The 19,518-nt window shown below is 57.8% G+C and overlaps 11 protein-coding genes across 11 annotated transcripts in view; 4 read left to right on the top strand and 7 right to left on the bottom strand.

The window, feature by feature from the left end:
* Nucleotides 1–1,483, top strand: part of SPRG_21420 (hypothetical protein) — a gene marked incomplete at both ends in the record, with an annotated part of 2,701 nt that extends 1,218 nt beyond the window's left edge. Inside the window, 2 exons of the mRNA XM_012353607.1 lie at nt 3–551; nt 599–1,483. Coding sequence (XP_012208997.1) covers nt 3–551; nt 599–1,483 — 1,434 coding nt within the window. The remainder of the gene's footprint in view (nt 1–2; nt 552–598) is intronic.
* Nucleotides 1,446–2,077, bottom strand: SPRG_14437 (autophagy-like protein 8). Its single transcript, XM_012353582.1, has 2 exons — nt 1,933–2,077; nt 1,446–1,884 (listed from the first exon to the last, which is right to left on the bottom strand). The coding sequence occupies exons 1-2, from the start codon at nt 1,961–1,963 to the stop codon at nt 1,550–1,552; spliced, it is 366 nt and encodes a 121-aa protein (XP_012208972.1). The 5' UTR covers nt 1,964–2,077; the 3' UTR covers nt 1,446–1,549.
* An 808-nt stretch (nt 2,078–2,885) lies between these two features.
* Nucleotides 2,886–3,869, top strand: SPRG_14436 (hypothetical protein; the record flags this gene model as incomplete). The annotated part of the gene is made up of 1 exon (XM_012353581.1): nt 2,886–3,869. The coding sequence occupies one exon, from the start codon at nt 2,886–2,888 to the stop codon at nt 3,867–3,869; it is 984 nt and encodes a 327-aa protein (XP_012208971.1).
* Nucleotides 3,870–4,238: 369 nt separating this feature from the next.
* On the bottom strand, nt 4,239–5,370 carry SPRG_14435 (ribonucleoside-diphosphate reductase small subunit; the record flags this gene model as incomplete). Its single annotated transcript, XM_012353580.1, has 1 exon — nt 4,239–5,370. One exon carries the CDS (start codon nt 5,368–5,370, stop codon nt 4,327–4,329), a length of 1,044 nt encoding a protein of 347 aa, XP_012208970.1. The 3' UTR covers nt 4,239–4,326.
* A 1,053-nt stretch (nt 5,371–6,423) lies between these two features.
* Nucleotides 6,424–10,197, bottom strand: SPRG_14434 (hypothetical protein; the record flags this gene model as incomplete). The annotated part of the gene is made up of 1 exon (XM_012353579.1): nt 6,424–10,197. The coding sequence occupies one exon, from the start codon at nt 10,195–10,197 to the stop codon at nt 6,424–6,426; it is 3,774 nt and encodes a 1,257-aa protein (XP_012208969.1).
* Nucleotides 10,198–11,265: 1,068 nt separating this feature from the next.
* SPRG_14433 (hypothetical protein) lies at nt 11,266–12,350 on the top strand (the record flags this gene model as incomplete). The annotated part of the gene is made up of 7 exons (XM_012353578.1): nt 11,266–11,400; nt 11,444–11,482; nt 11,532–11,768; nt 11,825–11,889; nt 11,933–11,978; nt 12,027–12,124; nt 12,167–12,350. The coding sequence occupies 7 exons, from the start codon at nt 11,266–11,268 to the stop codon at nt 12,348–12,350; spliced, it is 804 nt and encodes a 267-aa protein (XP_012208968.1).
* A 1,131-nt stretch (nt 12,351–13,481) lies between these two features.
* On the bottom strand, nt 13,482–14,082 carry SPRG_14432 (peptide-methionine (S)-S-oxide reductase). The gene has a single exon (XM_012353577.1). The coding sequence runs from the start codon at nt 14,056–14,058 to the stop codon at nt 13,531–13,533; it is 528 nt and encodes a 175-aa protein (XP_012208967.1). The 5' UTR covers nt 14,059–14,082; the 3' UTR covers nt 13,482–13,530.
* Nucleotides 14,083–14,800: 718 nt separating this feature from the next.
* On the bottom strand, nt 14,801–15,483 carry SPRG_14431 (hypothetical protein). The gene has a single exon (XM_012353576.1). It carries the CDS (start codon nt 15,465–15,467, stop codon nt 14,892–14,894), a length of 576 nt encoding a protein of 191 aa, XP_012208966.1. The 5' UTR covers nt 15,468–15,483; the 3' UTR covers nt 14,801–14,891.
* Nucleotides 15,484–15,663: 180 nt separating this feature from the next.
* SPRG_14430 (hypothetical protein) lies at nt 15,664–17,015 on the bottom strand (the record flags this gene model as incomplete). Its single annotated transcript, XM_012353575.1, has 4 exons — nt 15,664–15,977; nt 16,026–16,190; nt 16,236–16,273; nt 16,323–17,015. 4 exons carry the CDS (start codon nt 17,013–17,015, stop codon nt 15,743–15,745), a joined length of 1,131 nt encoding a protein of 376 aa, XP_012208965.1. The 3' UTR covers nt 15,664–15,742.
* A 729-nt stretch (nt 17,016–17,744) lies between these two features.
* On the top strand, nt 17,745–18,855 carry SPRG_14429 (hypothetical protein; the record flags this gene model as incomplete). The annotated part of the gene is made up of 3 exons (XM_012353574.1): nt 17,745–18,440; nt 18,488–18,586; nt 18,644–18,855. The coding sequence occupies 3 exons, from the start codon at nt 17,745–17,747 to the stop codon at nt 18,821–18,823; spliced, it is 975 nt and encodes a 324-aa protein (XP_012208964.1). The 3' UTR covers nt 18,824–18,855.
* Nucleotides 18,856–19,156: 301 nt separating this feature from the next.
* On the bottom strand, nt 19,157–19,518 carry SPRG_14428 (hypothetical protein; the record flags this gene model as incomplete). The annotated part of the gene is made up of 1 exon (XM_012353573.1): nt 19,157–19,518. A coding segment is annotated over one exon (362 nt), but the record flags the coding sequence as incomplete, so codon positions are not given.

Below are 19,518 nucleotides of genomic sequence, written 5' to 3'. Positions count from 1 at the left end.
AGTCGTCGTCGTCGCCGACGCACGTGCTCGCGCACGCCCACGGCGACGACATTGTCTCGAGCGTGCTTTGGCGCGACAATAAGCTCTACTCGACGGGCCACGACGGGTACCTCGCTATCACCGAGCGCGTTGACGGCGTCTTCGTCATAACGCGCAAGCAGTCGATCAAGGGTCTCGCGACGCTTAAGCGCGTCTGGTTCGAGGGCGACGACCTCTTGGTGTTTGGCTTCCACGCCAAAATCGCCCACATCGTCAACGTCTCGCAGTCGTTCCGTCGGCTCTCGGTCACGACCGGCGGATGGCGCAGCCCGCACGCGCTCCGCGTCGAGTCGGCCCATGACCACGCGCTGTGCATTGGGCAAAAGGACACGATTCTGCTCCACGCGTCGAGCTCACTGCTCGAGGCAACGCAGGCAACGACGTCGGTGCACGGCCAGATGCACCACAGCAAGACGGCCTGCTGCGTCGAGTGGGACCCGGTGGCCAAGCTGCTGCTGACGGGCGGCGAAGACAACGCGCTCAAGGTCTACGCCTACGACGCGCAGCGCCAGGTACATGCATGCTGCTGCTACTGGAAAGAATGACGCAAATAGACTAGGTCCTCGACTGCATCGACTCGGTGAGCATGCACACGACCAACATTCGAGCGCTCGCTGTCACCAAGAACTACGTGGTGTCGGCGGGTGGGAAGCAGTCGTTGCACGTCTGGCGCCTGCACGAGAAGCGGCTTCAGCACGTCGGCGAGCACACGCCACGCGATGCGCCGCAGGACCAGCGCATCCTTGCTCTTGTTGTAACGCAGCTGGGTGACGGCCGCACGCTTGCGTTTGCAGGGTCCTCGGAAGGCGCGGTGACGGCGCTGCTCATCGACGCGGCCGGTCACATCCACGTCGCCGGTGTCTTTGGCACGTCGACGCGAAAGCCGATCTTGTCCTGCGGCCTCTACCACGTTGAGAACCAGCTCTACTTGGCGACAGGCGCGACCGACGGCAAGGTCGTCGTCTGGCACCTCACCGACGCCGTCGCGACAAGCAACTACAATGACGTGACGCCGGCGTACGTCTACACGGCCCATGACATGGGCGTCAACTGCCTCAGCATCCTCGCCGACGGACCTTCCTCGTGCTTTCACATTGTGAGCGGCGGCGACGACCAGTGCATCGCGCATGCCACGATGACGCTTACCTCCAATGGCGGGCTCGCGACGACAACTCACCACGCTGGCGTCCGCAATGCAAGTGCGTCGGCGCTCAAGGCGATTCGGTGCGTCGGCAACGTTGTCGTCGCTGGCGGCTACGACCAGCGCGTGACCGTATGGCGCTGGAACGACGCTCGCTCGGCCTTGACGTGGGCGGCCGCGGCCTTGTCCGAGACAGCCGACATTGCAGGTCTCGCCGTCTACGAGGCGCTGGATGCATCATCGTCGGCGCTGCAGATTGTGGCCGTCGGGAAAGGCCTGCAGGCGTGCACGTTCACCGAGTGAAGGGATGCACGACGTGTATTCAGTGGGATTAAGACAAGATATATATAACCTCGCGACTCGCGTGGTCTACATCTCATCGTCGTCGGCGCCAAACGTGTTCTCGCCGCTGTACGTAATGTAGAGAAAGCCGTCCGTGTCCTTCTGCTCTTCATAAATATTCGACATGAGCGCCGCCGTCGGCGGCAGCACGTTGTTGATGAAGATGAAGATGGCCTTCTCGGGCGAGAGCTTGATGCGCTTGCGGATCACGTACACAAACTGACCCACCGTCAGGTCCGCGGGCACGAGGTACTTCTTCTTGTCAATGTCGGGGATGTCGCTGCGGTCGGCCTTCTCGCAAATGACCGGGATACGGTCAGGGTACTTGGAGCGGATGCGCTGGGCCTCTGCTTGTCGCTTCTCTACACATACACACTGTCAACCTGCCACGCCCGCTTCCATCTTCGTACCGAACGGGTGCTCCTTCTTGAACGAGTTCATGGCGCTGTCGGGTGCTTCGATGCTCAAGCGGCTGGAAGAAGAATGGGTCCAAAGTTCTGCAACGGCTACCTCGCCGAATTCGAATTCTATTGCATACAAATGCCAAGTACTTTGGCACGGTTTCCCCGCGCGCTCCCCGTGCCCTAGCCGAATCCACCAATCATACACCGTTGCGATGCCTAATTTGGGAGAGGTTCGACGACCATCATTCTCAACGTCCCCATGCATACAAACGCCAAATGAGTAGTGTTGTGGGAAGGGGGCTGTTCCGTGCCTTCAAGTAGGACTTGTCCGAACATCGAAAATGGATCTTTTTCTTCTTAGGACCTCGACAGGCCCACGGCCCACACGGTGGACTTGATAGTGTTCATCACCTGTCGTGTCACCAGGAAGTTCCTACCAGTAGAAGCATGTTTCTTTGAGCTCGCGCTAAACTGCCGGAGAGCTGCATCAAGATGACCGAGGGAATTGGAGCTTGCGTCGAGTGCGTAGGCCAGGCATTATCGCCGATCATGACGACAGCGAATACAGCCTCTGCTAGGGGCGGGGCATCGCAGGATCAGCTGCGGTAGCCTGCGTTATTCGGCATGAAAATGGCAGCACATTAAGGCCATGGATGGCACGGCGCCCACGCAATGGGGATTGGTTGCCCCGCATCTCGCCGGCTCTGGAGGTTGGTTGCTCACGACGCTGCTGCCAAACATGACATAAACAAATTTTAAGCGCTTCCATACAAACATCGAGTTGTATTTAACTTTTTGCACTCAATTGGACAGGGCCATGGAAATGATCGAAATGGCGGGTCACTCAACCTATCACAACGTCCTGATTTCAGCCAATGGCATCGCCGGATTCGATCGCACCACCCGCGACTGCGATCTTGACGGAAGGGCAGCAGAATCCCTTTTGTCCTCGTCTTGGAATGGAGCGCTTCAGCTACTCGCGCAACGGCGGCGTCGACTTGAGCTGCAGCGTGCGCGTCTCGGTACCCAGCACCGTCGACGTTGACGGCAAGACGTACTACAAGGTCGCGATGAAGACGGTCAAGACGTCGCCCGCCAAGTCGTGGGAGGTCGTGCACCGGTACTCGGAGTTCCTCGCCCTCAAGCAAACGCTTCATGCGCACTTGAGCGAGCAAACGGATCTTGGGAAGACGTGCCCGGGCTGCCAGCACTACATGCATGCACTTGGTCAGTTTGACTTTCCGCGCAAGCACCTCTTCTCGTCCAACTCGGCCATGGTCATCAAGTACCGCCAGATTTCGCTCCAAGCCTTTGTCTCGATGCTGGCATCGCACACATTCACGACATCGCCGCGGTGCCCCACGTGCAGCGGCCACGCCTTTGAGCTCGTGCGCGACTTCTTCATCGTGAACGACAATCCCGCAATCCTCGAGAAGCTCCCGACGCCGATCCAAGAGGCCGGCAAGTCCGAGTCACTGCGTTCAGCGCTTACGGTCGACAACTTCCTCGAAGTCCACCCCGTCGCGCGCGACACGGTCGTCAACAGTGCCGGCGAATTCCTCTCATCGCCGGCCAAACCATCCCCCGGTGAGCCATCACCTTCAAAGCATCGCGGGGCGTCCAAGCAACCACCGCCAGCGCCCATGCCATCGGCCAAGAGCCCTACCAAGGAAGGCCACATTCAAACGAGCCAGCCGATTCAGGCCAAGGTGTCGTCGTCGTTGGTCCCAGACGCGCCCCTCGACGTCGACCGCTACTCGTTCGAGAGCGGCGTGCCCATCGCTACAAAGCCACCAGTCGTCGTGCATGAAGAGAGCGCCGACGACGACGACTTGTCCTTTGACGGCGTCCGCATCTCGGACCAGGACGACGAGAATGCGATAAACATGGACTTTCTCGCGCCGAAATTGAAGGCCCAGCCCTCGATGCCCACGACCTTTTAGGATCAACGAACGATGCGTCTAACTTACGAACACCAATGCACATCGTCCTACCCTCTCCGTATAGCCCGCAGAGGCAGGACCACCTACAACAAGTTGCCCGTTTTGGATGAGAATCTCTTGCGTTGGTAGAGAGCAGGGTCATTGCCAGTGTGGCGTCGAAACAAGCTTCTTGCTCTAAGCGCATCAGACCAACCCTGAGACCAACGAAGCTTGGTTACGCCATGGTCCCGTGTCGGGGCTCCAAAGCGCCACTTGGTGAGGTGTACATCTGCGTGTCGACGGCATGTTGGTGTCATTGCCATCGCGTGTCGCTTGAGACTCGACACTGCGCATGTTTCCGACCGTGCAGTCCCGATAGAGGACCTGCAAGCAAAAATGTGGGGTTGATAGTTATAAATTTATGGTAGGCAAGGGTTGATACTGATTGCAGGCGAGAAGCCTGCAAAGGCAAAGATGCTTAAAAGTCGGCGTCGAGCGTGAAGGACTGGTCCTCGGCCGAGACACCGACGCCCGACTTGGAGTACTCGCCGACGCGCTTCTCGAAAAAGTTTGTCTTGCCCTGGAGCGAGATCATGTCCATCCAGTCAAACGGGTTCTTGGCGTTGAAGAGCTTGGTCGCACCCAGCGCGTGGAGGAGGCGGTCGGCGCAGAACTCGATGTACTCGCACATCAAGGCCGAGTTCATGCCAATGAGCTCAACGGGAAGCGACTCGGACACAAACTGCTTCTCAATCTTGACCGCGTCGCCGACGATCTCGTGGATGCGTTCGTTCGACAGCTTGTTGATGAGCTTCGAGTACATGAGGCACGCAAAGTCGCAGTGGAGGCCTTCGTCGCGCGAAATGAGCTCGTTGGAGAAGCTCAGCCCGGGCATGAGGCCGCGCTTCTTGAGCCAAAAGATCGAGCAGAACGACCCGGAAAAGAAGATACCTTCGATTGCGGCAAACGCGACAATGCGCTCCGCATAGGCCGCAATTTGGCTGTTGCACCACTTGAGTGCCCATTGGGCCTTGCGCTGGACGCACGGGATTGTGTCAATGGCCCGGAGGACGCGGTCCTTCTCGGTCGTGTCCTTGATGTACGTGTCAATGAGGAGCGAGTAGACTTCCGAGTGGATGTTCTCGATCGCAATCTGGAAGCCGTAAAAGCAGCGCGCTTCCGGAACTTGGACTTCGTTCGAGAAGTTCATGGCGAGGTTCTCGTTGACGATGCCGTCCGAGGCCGCGAAGAACGCCAGCACGTGCGTGATGAAGAAGCGCTCGTTGTCGCTGAGCTTCTCCCAGTCCTTCTGGTCGTGGACAAGGTCGAGCTCTTCGGCGGTCCAGAAGCTCGCCTCGGCCTTCTTGTACATCTCCCACACGTCAGCGTGCTGGATCGGGAAGAGCACGAAGCGGTTCGGGTTCTCCGAGAGGAAGGGCTCGGGCGTGAGCTCGCCGTTGAGCTCGCGGCGCTTGTACTCGGTGATGTCGCCGATGATCTCGGGCTGCGGAATGGCGACCATGCTGCTGCTCTGGTTCTTACTCGGTCGATTGAAAAGTGAGCTTGGAGAAGGCCGACGTCACGCCATCTTGGCGGCAAATGGTCGCCCGCCAAAACGACTCCGGATACGAATTCGCTTAAAGCGTAAAAAGGTGGCGTCGTGTCAGCCTCTTAAGTCTGCGAAAGGGCGACTTTGTACTCAATTACGCGAATGCACACATCGGCCGAGGCTGTTTTTATTGTTCAGGCGTGTATTTTTAATGTGGCCCCAGTGGGCGTTTGTATGCAGCCGCCAGTCATTTTACGGTGGCGTTGGATTAAAAATACCGCGGACGTGTTTTAATATCGCAGCGAGGGCCGGCGAAGGATGCTCTCCCAAAGATCGCGCGCAAGATGGCGCCCAGCGCCATTTGCGCCATTTGCGCCAACGAGGCAATGGGGAGGAAGATGGCGCTGGATGCATTTGCAGCGTAGCGTGCGAGAGATGCCACCGTGGTGGGCGAGTCGAATCGTGTGGGTGGAAAAAAGACGTCTGTCCACCCGCGCCTCGAGCCAATCGCCGGGGCGATCGCCGCCATAGCCTCGCGTCGTCCATCATGCCGCCAATCCAAAGCGTGACTTCGGCGTGCGCCACTTGCGCCACTTGGCACGACCAGACGAGATACACCGTCCGATCAGTGGCCAATTGGCAGCGAGCGCGCCGCGTCTCCCCGTCCGAATTTGCCGCGAACCGTTCCCGCCAAGCATCTTCGTAGGCAATCTGGCGCGCCTTTGAACGACAGAAAAAGCTTCCGCAGGTCCATGCGACATCGACAGAGGAGACACGATCGCATCATCCCATCCTGCGCCGTCCATGCAGCACAGATATCATTGGCAGCTGCGAGGATCCACTTGGCAGCATGGACATAACGATCTGATGTCGTCATTTGCTGCCGGCCGAGCGGTGACACCTAGACTACCGGTTCGACGACACACACTGAACGAGTGAAAATGAAGAAGAATATACTAGTACATTACTATATGTGGGATAGTCGTCAGTTGACAGATTACATGCTATCTGTAATCTACTAGTACTCTAAGGCGTTGTGGCTTGGTGGACCTTGTCGAGATAGCCGCCTTCACTGCAGAGCTCAAAGAAGATGCCGTCGCCTTGCGCAATGAGGTTGCTCGGGCTGTCGCTCTGCACGAGACGGCCGTGGTCCAACACGAGGATCCGGTCGCAGTCGAGCACCGTGTCGAGACGGTGGGCGATCGTGAGGACGGTCGAGTCGGCAAACGCGGTGCGAATCACGTGCTGGAGCTTCTGGTCCGTCGCGTGGTCCATGGCCGCCGTCGCTTCGTCCATGACGACGACCTTGGCGCGCAAGAGGAGCGCACGGGCCATGCACAGCATTTGGCGCTCGCCGACGCTAAAGTTCTCGCCGTTCTCCTCGACGTCGCTGCTTAAACCGTCCTTCTCGATGCGCTCGACCAAGTTGACCTTGCGCAGCACGTTCCAGAGATCGTCGTCTTGAAACTGGTCAAACGGGTCGAGGTACTGGCGGAGCGTGCCCTTGAAAAGGACCGGGTTTTGCGGAATGATCGCGATGCTTTCGCGGAGCGTCTTGAGCCCGACCGATGCGCAGTTGATGCCATCAATCGAGATGGACCCGGCCGCGAGCTCGTTGATGCGGAAGAGTGCCATGGTCAAGCTCGACTTGCCAGCACCCGTGCGACCAACGATACCGACTTTTTCCCGGCCCCGGAGCGCGACGCTCACGTCCTTGAGCACGAGCGGGTCGTTTTCCTTGTAGCGGAAGCTGACGTTCTCAAACGTAATCGCTCCCTGCGACGGCCACGACTGCGTCGAGACGGCGCCAGGAATCACACGCGGCGCTTCGGGCGGAATCTGCGTGTACTCGATGATGCGCTCGGGACCGACCATGGCGATCTCGAGGTCTGAAGAGTCTTGGATGAGGTACTGGAGACTGCCCGGGATGCCAAGGGCGTAGTTGAAGACGATGCCAATCCAGCCTGGTGACAGCGTATCACGAAGACCGATAAGCGCAGCCGTGATGACCAATACCAAGAGCGCGCTAAGGAGCTGTGTCTGCAGCAGTAGCCACTGCTGGAGCACTTGGCGCACGAGGACGGTGGTATTGCAATGGTCAACGGTCGCGGCGTGGTGTGCAGCGAAGCGGTGTTCATGGCCGAACGCCCGCACGACGACGGCGCCGTCAATGGTTTCCGCGACCCACTGTAGCATCGGCGACGACGCGACCTTGCTGAGGCGCTCCACGTCCCGCGCCGGCGCAATGTAGAAGCGCCCGATCATGTAGTATAGATACAGCAGCGGTACCAAGGCGAGTGCATACCACCCCATGGCAACGATCGATGTCGTGACCGAGAGGAGGAAACCCGAAAGCGTGCCAATGAAGAACGTGTACGTGAACGTGACGTCGAGGTCGACTTTAGTGACGTCGCCGCTGAAGCGATTGAGGATGCGGCCGGCGGGCGTCGTGTCGAAGAACGTCATGGGTGCCCGATAGAGAGCGCGCGCCATGTCTTCAAAGAGCACGCGGCTCGCGCGCCGCCCCGCAACCGAAATGCTCAATACGCGGCAGACGACAAGGAGCGCAACAACGACGCAGAGACCAGCGTAGACGCAGATGCCAAAGCCCGCGTTTGCTTGCATCTCGGGCGATGACGCCCAGTGACTCAGCCAAAGATCGCGCCCGACGACGACAGTCTGCCACGTCATTTGCACGAACAGCACGAGAAGCACCGCGCCGGGGCCACCCGCAGCGCGCATGTAGTTGGCAAACACACGTGGCGAGACGCGCCCTTCCGACCGCGCCTCGGCCTGGATCAGGCGGTGGGTCTCAGTGGCCCCAATGGGAGACGTTGCCGCCATCGGCGACTCGACCCGCATTTCTGAGGCCTGATACTCGGCATCGCCCTTGCTGTAGACCACCTTTGGGTGCGCCGCGAGCGGCGAGAGGGCCGAGTCGAAAGCTTCTTTGGCCGTGTTGATGGTTTGCTTGCAGATCCCGTTGGCAATCTCGATCGTGCGGTCGACGTGCTTGGACGCGATGATCTCGGGGTTGTGCGTCACGAGCAGCACCGTCTTCTTCGACAAGAGGCCGAGAAAGCACTTGGTGAAAATCTCGTTCGAGACAATCGCATCCACCGCGGACAAGGGCGAGTCCAAGAGAAAGACGTCGCCGTCGTTGTAGCACGCGCGTGCGAGCGCGATGCGCGCTTTCTGGCCGCCGCTGAGGTTGACGCCTTTCTGGCCAATCTCGGTGCGGTCCCCGGCGGGGAGTGCGGCGAGATCTTTGGTCAAAGCGCAGGCGTCAATGACGGCCGCGTACTTTTTCCGGTCGTACGGCTTGCCAAAGAGGATGTTTTCGCGGATCGTCATGTTTTGAATCCACGCTTGCTGCGAAAAGTACGAGACGCGGCCACCGACAAAGACCGACCCGCGCAGCTTGTCGAGCTCGCCGAGAAGGATCGAGCAGAGCGACGACTTGCCTTCGCCGACAAGGCCGTGGACGACGACGAGCTCGCCTTGGTGGATGCGCAAATTCAAGTCCGTAAAGATGGGCTTTTCGTGGTCCCACCCAAACGCGCCGTCGTCGATCGCAATCGCCACCTTGTCGGTAGCCAACGGCGCGAGCTGGTCCGGAGACAGCGTTGTCGGCGTCTGAACATTGTCCACCGGTCGCTCGGGCAGTGCCAGGAAGGCATCGAGGCGACGCACCGAGACGAGCCCCGTGAGCGCCGACGTGAGTGTGTGCGGAAAGTTGTTAAGCGGCGTCGAGAGCGAGTTGAAGAGCGCGAGGGCACCAAACACCTTGGCGACCGTCACGTCTTGACGCAGCAGCAGCGTGTACGTGGCAAGCGACGCGACCGTGACCGTCGCTGGGATGATGTACGCCATCGAGATCGTCGCGCTGGCCAACGCAAAGAGGCGCCGGAGCGACTGCACTTCTTTGACCCGCAGCGCGAGAAGCTTGGTTAACACGGCATCTTCGGCGGCTTGTAGCTTGAGGATTTGGATAGCACCCACGACTTCGTGCACAAACCGCATGCGTGCATCCTTTTGCGCCATGAGCGTGTCCATCGCGCGGTACCGGAGCTTGACGAGGACGTTCGTGATTGGCGCACCGAGGACAAGAATGGCCACGCCGACAAAGGTGGCCCACGAAATGATCTTGTAGAGTAAGACGAGCGTGATGACGATCTGCAGCGGCATAAGCCAGAGGTAGTGGATGTAGAACGTCACGCGCAGAATGGCGTTGATGTCGGAGGTAAAGTAGTTGGTGAGGTCGCCGGTGGAGATGCGCTTCCGGCACGTCGCGTCGAGGCGCAACGTCTTCTCAAAGAGCAGGTGCTGCAAGCCGGCCGTGAGGCGCACGACGAGGACCTTGTCGAGGTAGTCGGTGTGTGCCGAGAGCAGCGCCGCGGTGACTTGAATGAGAAAGAGGCTACCAAGCGTGGTCCACAATAACGATGAAGACCACTCTTCCTCTGGCGACTCGAGCGTCGAGAGCACTTGATGCAGCACATATGGCCCGTAGAGAGTACACGGCACGAGCAAGAGCTGCGCGAGACCGATGAGCGCAAAGCGCCGCCCATGGAGGCGTACAAACGTGCGGAGAAGTGACTTGGTCGCGGCGTAGGTCGGTGTAAACGATGGGATGACACCGGCACAAGCATTTGAGGCCTCAAGCGGCCACATATCACTTTGGTCGAGCTGCCGCGTATGGCCGAGTCGAAGCAGCGGAAGGACCCAGGAAAAGACCGCACGCGACGCGAGGGACGCCGACGCTACAGGGGTAGTGGGTCCGTCCTGAGAGCGCTGCATGGTTCGAGCCTGACACGCAAAAAGGCAAAGTGAGATCTTGGTGGTTGTTTCCCTCCTTTGTAACGGCCGCGTTTAAAATTTGCGAATCAACGGTTCGTGAACTAATAGTACACGTGTAGCAAAAGGTTTGATAGAAATTGAAAGTGCGCTAGATGGACATCTGGACATCTCGTCCAATAATTCGGCAAGCGTCTACCTCGTGCGCATGCTGGACAATAATTGACCAAGGACCTAACATCACTAATCGTACCAGAAGTCCTCGCCACACGTCCTTCCTCACTTTCGTGATGCCCGTGATGTTTAACAGCTCGGTAACTTGAAGCTTTGTAGGTAAAACCCGTGGCGACTGATTCAGTAAATTGTACCTTAACATAAGCACACTGGCTGCATTGTCGACCACCGCTCGAGGGATTTTTGTAACACATCGTAAATGATCACTGACACACATCGGTTCAGGACACGAGCACACAGGAAAAACACAAACTTCGCAACTTTGCAAACACATCAAAAACAACACAGTCGCTCTCGATCACCGTCCAACAGCAGCAGTACAAATCATTACACGCGCATAATAGCAGCGATGATAGCCAAGTTATGAGCGGGCTGATAGAAAAGAGACACCTGAAAATGATGCCTGAAAATGCTATCGGTCGGTCATAAGCGTTGCCGGTGCGGCGCCAAAATTTTAGAAGATTGTCAAAGCGTCGTTCGATTGGCTGAAAACGACAATACAGTATTGTAGCTGATCATCTCTAAATACAGTATTGTAGCTGATCATCTCTAATCATGCTCGGCCAACGTCAGGGTAACTTGGCCCACTAGAACCATTTTTCGTGCCAGAACGGCTATCTCTACTAACACCGCCGTACTGCAGCTTACGACCAGGGGATCAAAGCCAAATTCCTTTCGACAAATGATACGATGTGATGAGCATTTTCATGAAATGCATGACAGAGCGGATGTTGTGAACCCGGAATTGCGAGAATGAAGCGATGCCATTGGCCTAGAAGACAATCATTTCATCCAATGGCATTGCGAATACATTGACAGTCTCCAAATTGCAGCGCAATGGACAAGGACCGCAAGGACGGACCAGACCCGTACGCGGCGCTCCGGCAGACCGTTGGTGACACGCTCACGCGCCTTCGCGACGACGTCGACAGCAACCTTGTCATGTTCCGCTACGGCTGCATGGTCACGATGGTAGACCACGACCTCTCTGGACCACAGCTCACGTGAGCGCTAGCTTGGCTGCGTCTACGTGACTGTACGCTCGACTGGCGCGGTACCTATTGCAGCAAGACGTGTTGTAGCCGATAACTCATTGTGACTAGCTCACGCGCTTCTCGACGATTCCGACGCTGCCACTTGGGAAGAAGGTCGTCGCGCGCGTAGTAGGCCAGCACCCGAAAGACCCGACCGTGCTCTACGTGTACCACACGCCGTTCCTTCGGCGCGTGCTCTTGCGCGAGACGCTGCCTCGCGGCATGTCTGGCCACGAGCTCATCGGAGACCCGGCGAAATGCGGCGTCCTCGCTGTCCGGCCTTTTGGCGTGCAGTTTGAGACCGACGTACATGCACCTTCCGAGCAGCTAGTACAGTCAGGGATTCTCACGCGCCGTGATAGGACTTTCTGTACTCACAACTCGTGTCCAAGCAGCGCTATGTCAAGCTCGAATGCTTTATCGGTATGTCGATATCACCATTCCAGGCTATTATTCCGCATACGTCGCAGGACCAAGGACCCGGATCTCGGCGTCTGTGCCATGTCCACACGCAGTGTACGAGCTTTATCGCAAGTCGATGTGCAGTGGCTCATGCTTAACTAGTACATTCGCCGCCAAGACGTGGCCGAGACGGCAGTCTCGCAAGGCGTTGGTGTCTGCCGCGTCGAGTCGTTTGCAGAAAAGGGCGTCACAAGCGCAAGGTAGCAGAGTACAAACGATGCCACGATTCCAATGATGCGTAGCTGCGTCCCCAAGATGGAAGCCCGCGCCCAGCGGCTCCTACACTGCGAGAAGCACGCGCAGACCATGCGGTTTGGCCGCTGGAAGGACTGGCAAGAAGACGAGCTCAGCCAGCGCATCGTTTCGGCGGGCAAGCGCGCGTCCAACGCAGCGCTGCACAAGGTCTTTGGTGTCTTTAAGTCGTAGGCATCTCAATGACAGTTTTGGAGTGCAAATGGAGTCCTTCTCATGCTGTGTCGCTTGCTTCAGGTGTGTTGGCGCGACAACGGGTGGTGACGGAGTGCGACCGTTGGCCCCTTCTAGCTGAAGGGCACTGGGGACATTTCCTCACGTAGCCCCTTTTGATCCGTCCGATGCGAAGGCACCGACGACCGCAGAGTCTTGTTGCATTGGTGCCGCTTCGAGTTGTCTCTACACCGGGCGACTAGCTTTTCTCTCCCGCGTGGTCCGAGGTTCGGGGCCTGCGTGCGATTTTAAGCGCGCTAGTATCCCTTGGCGAGTGGTGACGACCACGGGAAACATCTCTGCACGCAGCGCACTTCCGTCGATCAAGCTCCGGCGACAACTCCCACGTAGTGGTTGCGGGAGAGGAAGCTTCGCGCTGGAGGCCCACGACAATTCGTGACTGGGGTAAAACGAGTAGTAGGTGCATTATGCAGGCGTGCGAGGGTTGCATACGCAGAGGTTGGAGCTTGAACACGACTTGAAAACGAACTCGGAACTTGGGTCGTTGGCTTTGCTAAGCCGGTTCGTTCCGGGAGCTGCTCACAATGACTGACGCCCGTGCTTTGTCTAAAAATACAGCTAGCTTTAGCTTTCCGCGAGAAGGACGACCTTGTGTGCAGAAACTATTCGGAAGCTGGGACACCGCAGTTGGACGCGACGTCGAATCCGCGCACAGCGCCGTACGAAGCCGCGTTTCCGTTGTTTGAAGAGCCGAGTGGGTCGCTGCGATGGACACGTTGCCGGCCCTTTCTCTTTATGCTCATGGTATCAAGGGTATGTGCGAGCCGGTCTCGTGGTTGCTCTCCGCGGTGCAGCAGATTGCAGGCCTAAAGTGTTTTCTGACATATTGCGCCCCTCGAGCACCATCAATCAATCTGGAACTCTCGCACGTGGTTGTCGACGTTGGTGGCGACACCGACAGCTTTTGCCTCCACCAACAATGACACCTTGAAGAGCCAACGTCATGCAGAGGGCAACGAGGAGCTGTTGGGCAAGCGTGTGCGGCAGTTCCAAGGAGTCCGTCGTCTCAAAATCGATGGCGTGGTATCTTGGGTATGAACGGTTCATAATGAAAACAAAAGTGCGGCGACACAGCAGTAGACAACGACACGGATGGATTTATTTGGTTTAGGGAAATCGCTTAGCCGTAGCAGCGGATCTGGTCGGTCGAGCCGACGCGGGAGCACTGACCGCCCTTTTCGAGGTACTTTTGGTGGTAGTCCTCGGCGTGGTAGAAAATGCCAGCGGGCACAATCTCAGTGACGACTTCGGCCTTGATAGCTTCGGCCTTCTGCGCCTTGGCCTCCTCGGCCGCGAGGCGCTGCTCTTCGTTGTGGTAAAAGATACCCGACCGGTACTGCGTGCCAACGTCTTCCTTTTGGCGGTCGACGGTTGTCGGGTCGTGGATCTCAAAGAATTTGTCGAGGAGTTGCTTGTACGTGATCTTGCTCTCGTCGAACTTGATCTGGACCGCCTCGGCGTGGTTCGTGTCGCCCTTGCACACCTGCTTGTAGCTCGGGTTCTCGGTTGTGCCGTTGATGTAGCCGACGTGCGAGTCGACGACACCTTCAAGGCGCTGGAAGTTGAGCTGGACGCTCCAGAAGCAGCCAGCAGCAAAGGTCGCGAGCGCCTCGTTGGGCTCGAGCGTCACGGGCACTGTCTTGGTCATTCTGCTAAAAAGCGGCAATTTCAGAAATGAGGTTCATCCCCAGGACCTACCGTGCCGCCACCTGGCTCCCGAGGACCCGCGACAGACGGCGGCCAGTTGGGATTTACCGTGCCCTCTTAGGTACTCCGGATAGTAACCGGATGCTGCCAACCGATTGGGTTGGACTTCCAGTGACGTCAGGAAACAGGCCAATCACAATGTCAGATATATTTTTTGCCAATCACAATGCCCGATTGAAAGATCGGGGGTAGGGGAGAACGAGCCAATCCGCTCGTTGTCGGTCGCGCCTTCAACGATGATTGCGCCACCCCAACGCATTTCCAAGCTTGAAGACGTTCCGACGCGCGATGGACGATGAGCATGTAGAGGCTGCGAAAGACAGCTGTAGCGCGCTTGCGCGGCCCGAACAACACGAGAAAGATCGCGAACACTCGGACGCAGCTTGTTGGGGTCATGGACAAGCAGCACCAAGAGCGTCCACGTCACCAGGAAAAATGCATTGGAAACGAATGGTCGCGACTGTCGGTGTCTGATCGCCGACCAACTTCAACTGATAACTCGGCGGAGCACATCGGCTCCAACTTCAGACAGCACGGCACCGACAGCTAGCACCGGCCAGGTCACTCGGCTTGGACTCGGTTGCTGTATCACGACTGCGAGGGCAGAATGTATTGTGTGCCTCCTTAAGCCATTCGTGCGCTACCATCACGAACCAAGAACATGCTGAGCCCCATAAAATGGCTGAGCTCTGCACAAGTCTGTCCATCGACGATTTATTTCGGCGCGTTTCGTATCATTGACCCCCTAGAAAGGCTGTAGTAACAGTAATAGGCTTAGCCGTAGCAGCGAATGGCGTCGGTCGAACCCTTGCGCGCGCACTGCCCGCCCTTTTCCAAGTACCGCTGGTGGTAGTCCTCGGCAACGTAAAACGTCTCGGCCGCGACGACCTCCGTGACAATCGGTCGGCGAAAGCGCGGCTGCGCCGACGCCTTGGAGGCCAACGCGAGCGACTTTTGCGCGTCGCTGTGGTAGTAAATGCCCGACCGGTACTGCGTGCCAACGTCGTTCTTTTGCTGGTTGAGCGTTGTGGGGTCGTGGATGGACCAGAACTTGTCGAGCAGCGCGTCGTAGCTCACGACAGCCGGGTCAAACTTGATGCGGACAGCCTCAGCGTGGCCCGTCTTGCCCGTGCACACCTCGGTGTACGTCGGGTTGGCCTTGGGCCCATTCGTGTAGCCGACGTGCGTCTCGAGGACGCCGGGGATGCGCTGGAAGTTGAGCTCGACGCTCCAGAAGCAGCCGGCGGCGAAGGTCGCAATGTTGTCGCTGCCGCCGGCAACGGTTGATGCCTGGCGCGTCAGCACCCGGCGCGCTGGCGTCAAATACGATCGGAGCGCGGCCCCACACATCACTTTTTAACGTGGCTCGAAACCAGTGTTCTTGTACAGTGCATGCCAGTAAGAAGTTCTAGTATCGAGAGTTGAAGTTTCGAGACGGAAATGATCTCGAATCACCCTCGAGAATGCAGGATACGCACTTCTGGTGGGGCGCGATGGAATGCAGCCCCAGCAAAGCTACGAGCTAGGACTTCAACAGTTTAACAGTGTGGAAACAATTCGTTTGTAGCGAGCTACGTGGAAGCATACAACGCCGGGTCATCTGTAGCAGACACGCGAGAGCAGGACTAGTGCTGCGGCATCGGCGCTTCAATTCCATGCTCGGCCATCTTGTCCAGCATCGTGTGCTTCATGAGTGCTGCAAATTTGACCGAGTTGTCACGGTGCAGCCGAAGCATGATCTCCGTGAGGGTGCCAACAGCCGGTTGTTGGGTGCGCAGTGCCTGCGGAAACATGGGTGTCATCGACTTGGCGTAGAGCGCGAGGAAGCACTCGGTCTCGCTTCGCGCGTGAACCGTGACCCTACGCTATCTGAATGAGCTAGCGTATTCATCGCCCATTGTGCTCCACCAGCCGACGCGGTTTTCGATCAAGTGGTCCTCGTCGTGCGGGATGAGGTGGTCCTCGACAATGGAGCGCCAAGCAATGACCACTCTGCCATGCTCGACCCACCGGCGCCCCGCGAGGCGCGACTCGAGCGCCGGCATTGCTGCGTCGGGCAGCTCCGTCGTGAGCCTATCCACGCATCACGATCGCACTAGTGTACGTAAACGGATGTACCGAATGTAGACCAAGTCGGGCTCGAACGCATACAGCAACTAGGACCCTCCTCATTGGTCCGAGTTCAGAAAGACAATGTGTACACACCTCTTGCGTGATGCCGGGCGCGTCGCCCGTCATGTGGTCCCAGAGCAAGTCCGCCATGGCGCGAAACGGAAGCGGGCACCGCGCCGTGCGTAGAAAGTGCAGCTCCATCGCATGGCCGTCGGCCGCGCTATGGACAAACGACGACTTGAGTGGGGCGTTGGTGTCGATCGCGTCAAAGAGGCCGCGGCGAATCCACTCGGTCTCGAGCTTGTCGTACTGGAGCGCCATGAGTCGCTCGAGGTCCAAGTGCCGCTGCGTTGTGCGCAGGATCGCACGTCGCCACATATCGTTCTCGTCCTCGGTCGCTCGGATGGGAAAGTGCGCGAGCTTGGGGCGCTTGTGCAGCACGTGCTGGAGCGCTTGGAGGAGCTTGAGCGACTCGTGGAGTGAGGCTTTGAGTGACTCGTTTTCGTGCCGCGCCTTCTGGGAATTCTGGGCTTGCGCCAGGGCCTTGGCCTTCCACGACGTCTCTTCCCACGGCTGCGCGCTCTGGAGCGCACTGTACTGCGCAACGAGGTCCTCGTGCTTGGCGCGCAAGTAGGCCAACTCCTCCTTGGGTGACGCGCGGCGCTTCCGTGACGTTGACGCAGTCGACGTCGCGAGACCAAAGTCGACTGTCGTCGCGAGAAAGTCCGAGAGGCTCTCGATCGACGTGTCGTTGTTGGTGGTGGTGTTGCTCGCCTGCATTGCCATTGGGAAATGCGGCGGATGATGATGGAAGGCGCGGGTGCGATCATCACGTATAATACTAGTAGCAGTGATTACTGACCGTGTGGTACGAAGAGCTATGTACGCCCAGTACCTTGTCTTTTGCCCAACTCGGTGGTTTTATCGCACCAGCACACAGACACTGCACTGAGCTCGTCATGGGACACATGACCAACTCGGCGAGACAGTGTAGAGCTTCGTATGATGCGCAAGGTGTTTTGACCTTGATGGTTTTTGGCGACTCGAGACAGTACAGTAGTTGCGGACGACCCGAACCTGCACGCACGGTTCCTTTCCACGCGGACCCGAGACGCGAAAGCTACTAGAAGCATATTTAAGTTCAAATGGTATGCTATTGGAGTACCGGTACATGTAGTGGCCGTCCTCGTGGGTTTCCAACAGATTCACCTGCTGACGTGATCGACCTTGCGTGACGACGCGTCGATACTGGAGAAGCTACTGACTGCCACCGACTGCACCCTCAGCTTCCAGACACTGTGTACCTTGTCTTGTCTGGGCACTTGCAGTGACGCCAACGATCGTTGCCGAAGCTCGCCCGAATCAACTTCCGTGGAAGCTCCTTCCATGCCGAAATGCAATTTCGTTACCCAGATCTTAAATCTGACCAATCACATGTCGCCCTGTCGTATCAGGATTTGCACGTCAGACAGCCACAACACAACTTGCATCAACTGCAGCAGCACGACGACGACCATGGCGAGCACGACAACGACCGAAGCCAAGGCGGCGATTCTCAACTGGGCCGACCAGAAGGACGGGCAGTTCAAGCGCCAAGTCTCTTCGTTCCGCGACTTTATCGGCTCGGAACGCTTCCCGGCCGAGAAGGGCCGGTACCATCTCTACATCTCGTGGGCCTGTCCGTGGGCGCATCGCACAGCCATCGTGCGCAAGCTCAAGGGCCTCGAGTCGGTCATCGGGCTCTCGGTCGTGAGCTACCTCATGGGCAAGGACGGCTGGCACTTTTCGACTCCCGACGAAGAGGCCGGCACGATCCCCGATACGGTCAACGGTGCCAAGCTCGTGCGCGAAATCTACTTCAAGGCCGAGCCCAACTACAGCGCACGCTTCACGGTGCCGATCCTTTGGGACACCAAGCACGAAACGATCGTCAACAACGAGTCGAGCGAGATCATTCGCATGCTCAACTCCGAGTTTAACGCGTTCTCGTCGCGGCCGTCGCTGGATCTGTACCCTCTTGCGCTGCGCCCCGAGATTGACGAGCTCAACGCGTGGGTCTACGACGGCATCAACAACGGCGTGTACAAGTCGGGCTTTGCATCGACGCAGGAGGCGTACGAGTCGAACGTCTACGCACTCTTTGCCGCCCTTGACCGCGCCGAGGCCCACTTGGAGAAGAAGGCGTGGCTTGTCGGCAATACCCTCACCGAGGTAGTCACTTCTAATACGTCATGGCCCATGCGAGCAATTTTTTGCAGGCGGACATTCGACTCTTTACGACCATTCTGCGCTTTGACCCGGTGTACCACGGCCACTTCAAGTGCAATCTCAAGACGATTTCACACGACTACCCCAACGTACGTACATTTACGTTGGAAGATCTGGTGCAATCATATCGCCGATCGTGGATGTAGCTGCTCCAGCACGCGCGGCGCGTCTTCCAGCTCGAGGGCGTCGCCGAGACTGTCAACATGACGCACATTAAGCGCCACTATTACATGAGCCACCTCCAAATCAACCCGTTCGCGGTTGTGTCGGCGTGGAACGGACCCGACCTCTCGACGCCGGTTGTCGAGAGCGCTCTGACGTGGTAGATCGTGGATGCATTTGGCATGAATCAAACCGCAGAATTCAAAACTTCAGTTCTCTCTCGATACATCCACAGGAAAAGGAGACACGCATCCATTTCGAGAGAAATTGAAGCCGTATCAAGCCCCAGTAGCAGTAGTTCGTGCAACGGATGGGTGCTACTCGATATCGTCGACGCGCCTTCGTGGAGCGATTGACAACAGTCTACTTGTGGCACCGAAAGTTCGTAAAACAGCCATACAAGGACATCAACTCGATATGTGGTCCATTCAAACCTATATCGGTGCGAGCAGCGACAGCAGCATCCTATATCAATCATTGATAGAAATAAGTCACGGTCATGTATGATCGGCATTAGGCGGGACTAGGATACTGAGAAATGCAACATGGTACGCATGAAGAAAGTGGGAGAGCGTTCGGAGGCTTAGGCATAGCGCGTGTCGTCGGCGAGGCGGGCGTAGCCGTCTTCCATGGAGACGTAGCCATCCGTCTTCTTGGCAAGCAGCACCGAGGCGACGACGGCGACGGCAGCGATGCACGCGACGACCAGCAGCCCGTTGTTGGCAGCCGAACTGTACATGGCATTGAGCTGGCTGGAACCAACGGAAACGGCTTTGGCCGAGCACTGCGACACGGTGTCGCTGAGGTACGTGGCCACGCTGACGCTCTGACTGTCGGAGTAGACGAGCACGTCGTCGTC

Source organism: Saprolegnia parasitica, assembly GCF_000151545.1.
Source record: "Saprolegnia parasitica CBS 223.65 unplaced genomic scaffold supercont2.128, whole genome shotgun sequence".
NCBI lineage: Eukaryota > Oomycota > Saprolegniomycetes > Saprolegniales > Saprolegniaceae > Saprolegnia > Saprolegnia parasitica.
This window is presented reverse-complemented; position numbering and strand designations above follow the sequence as displayed.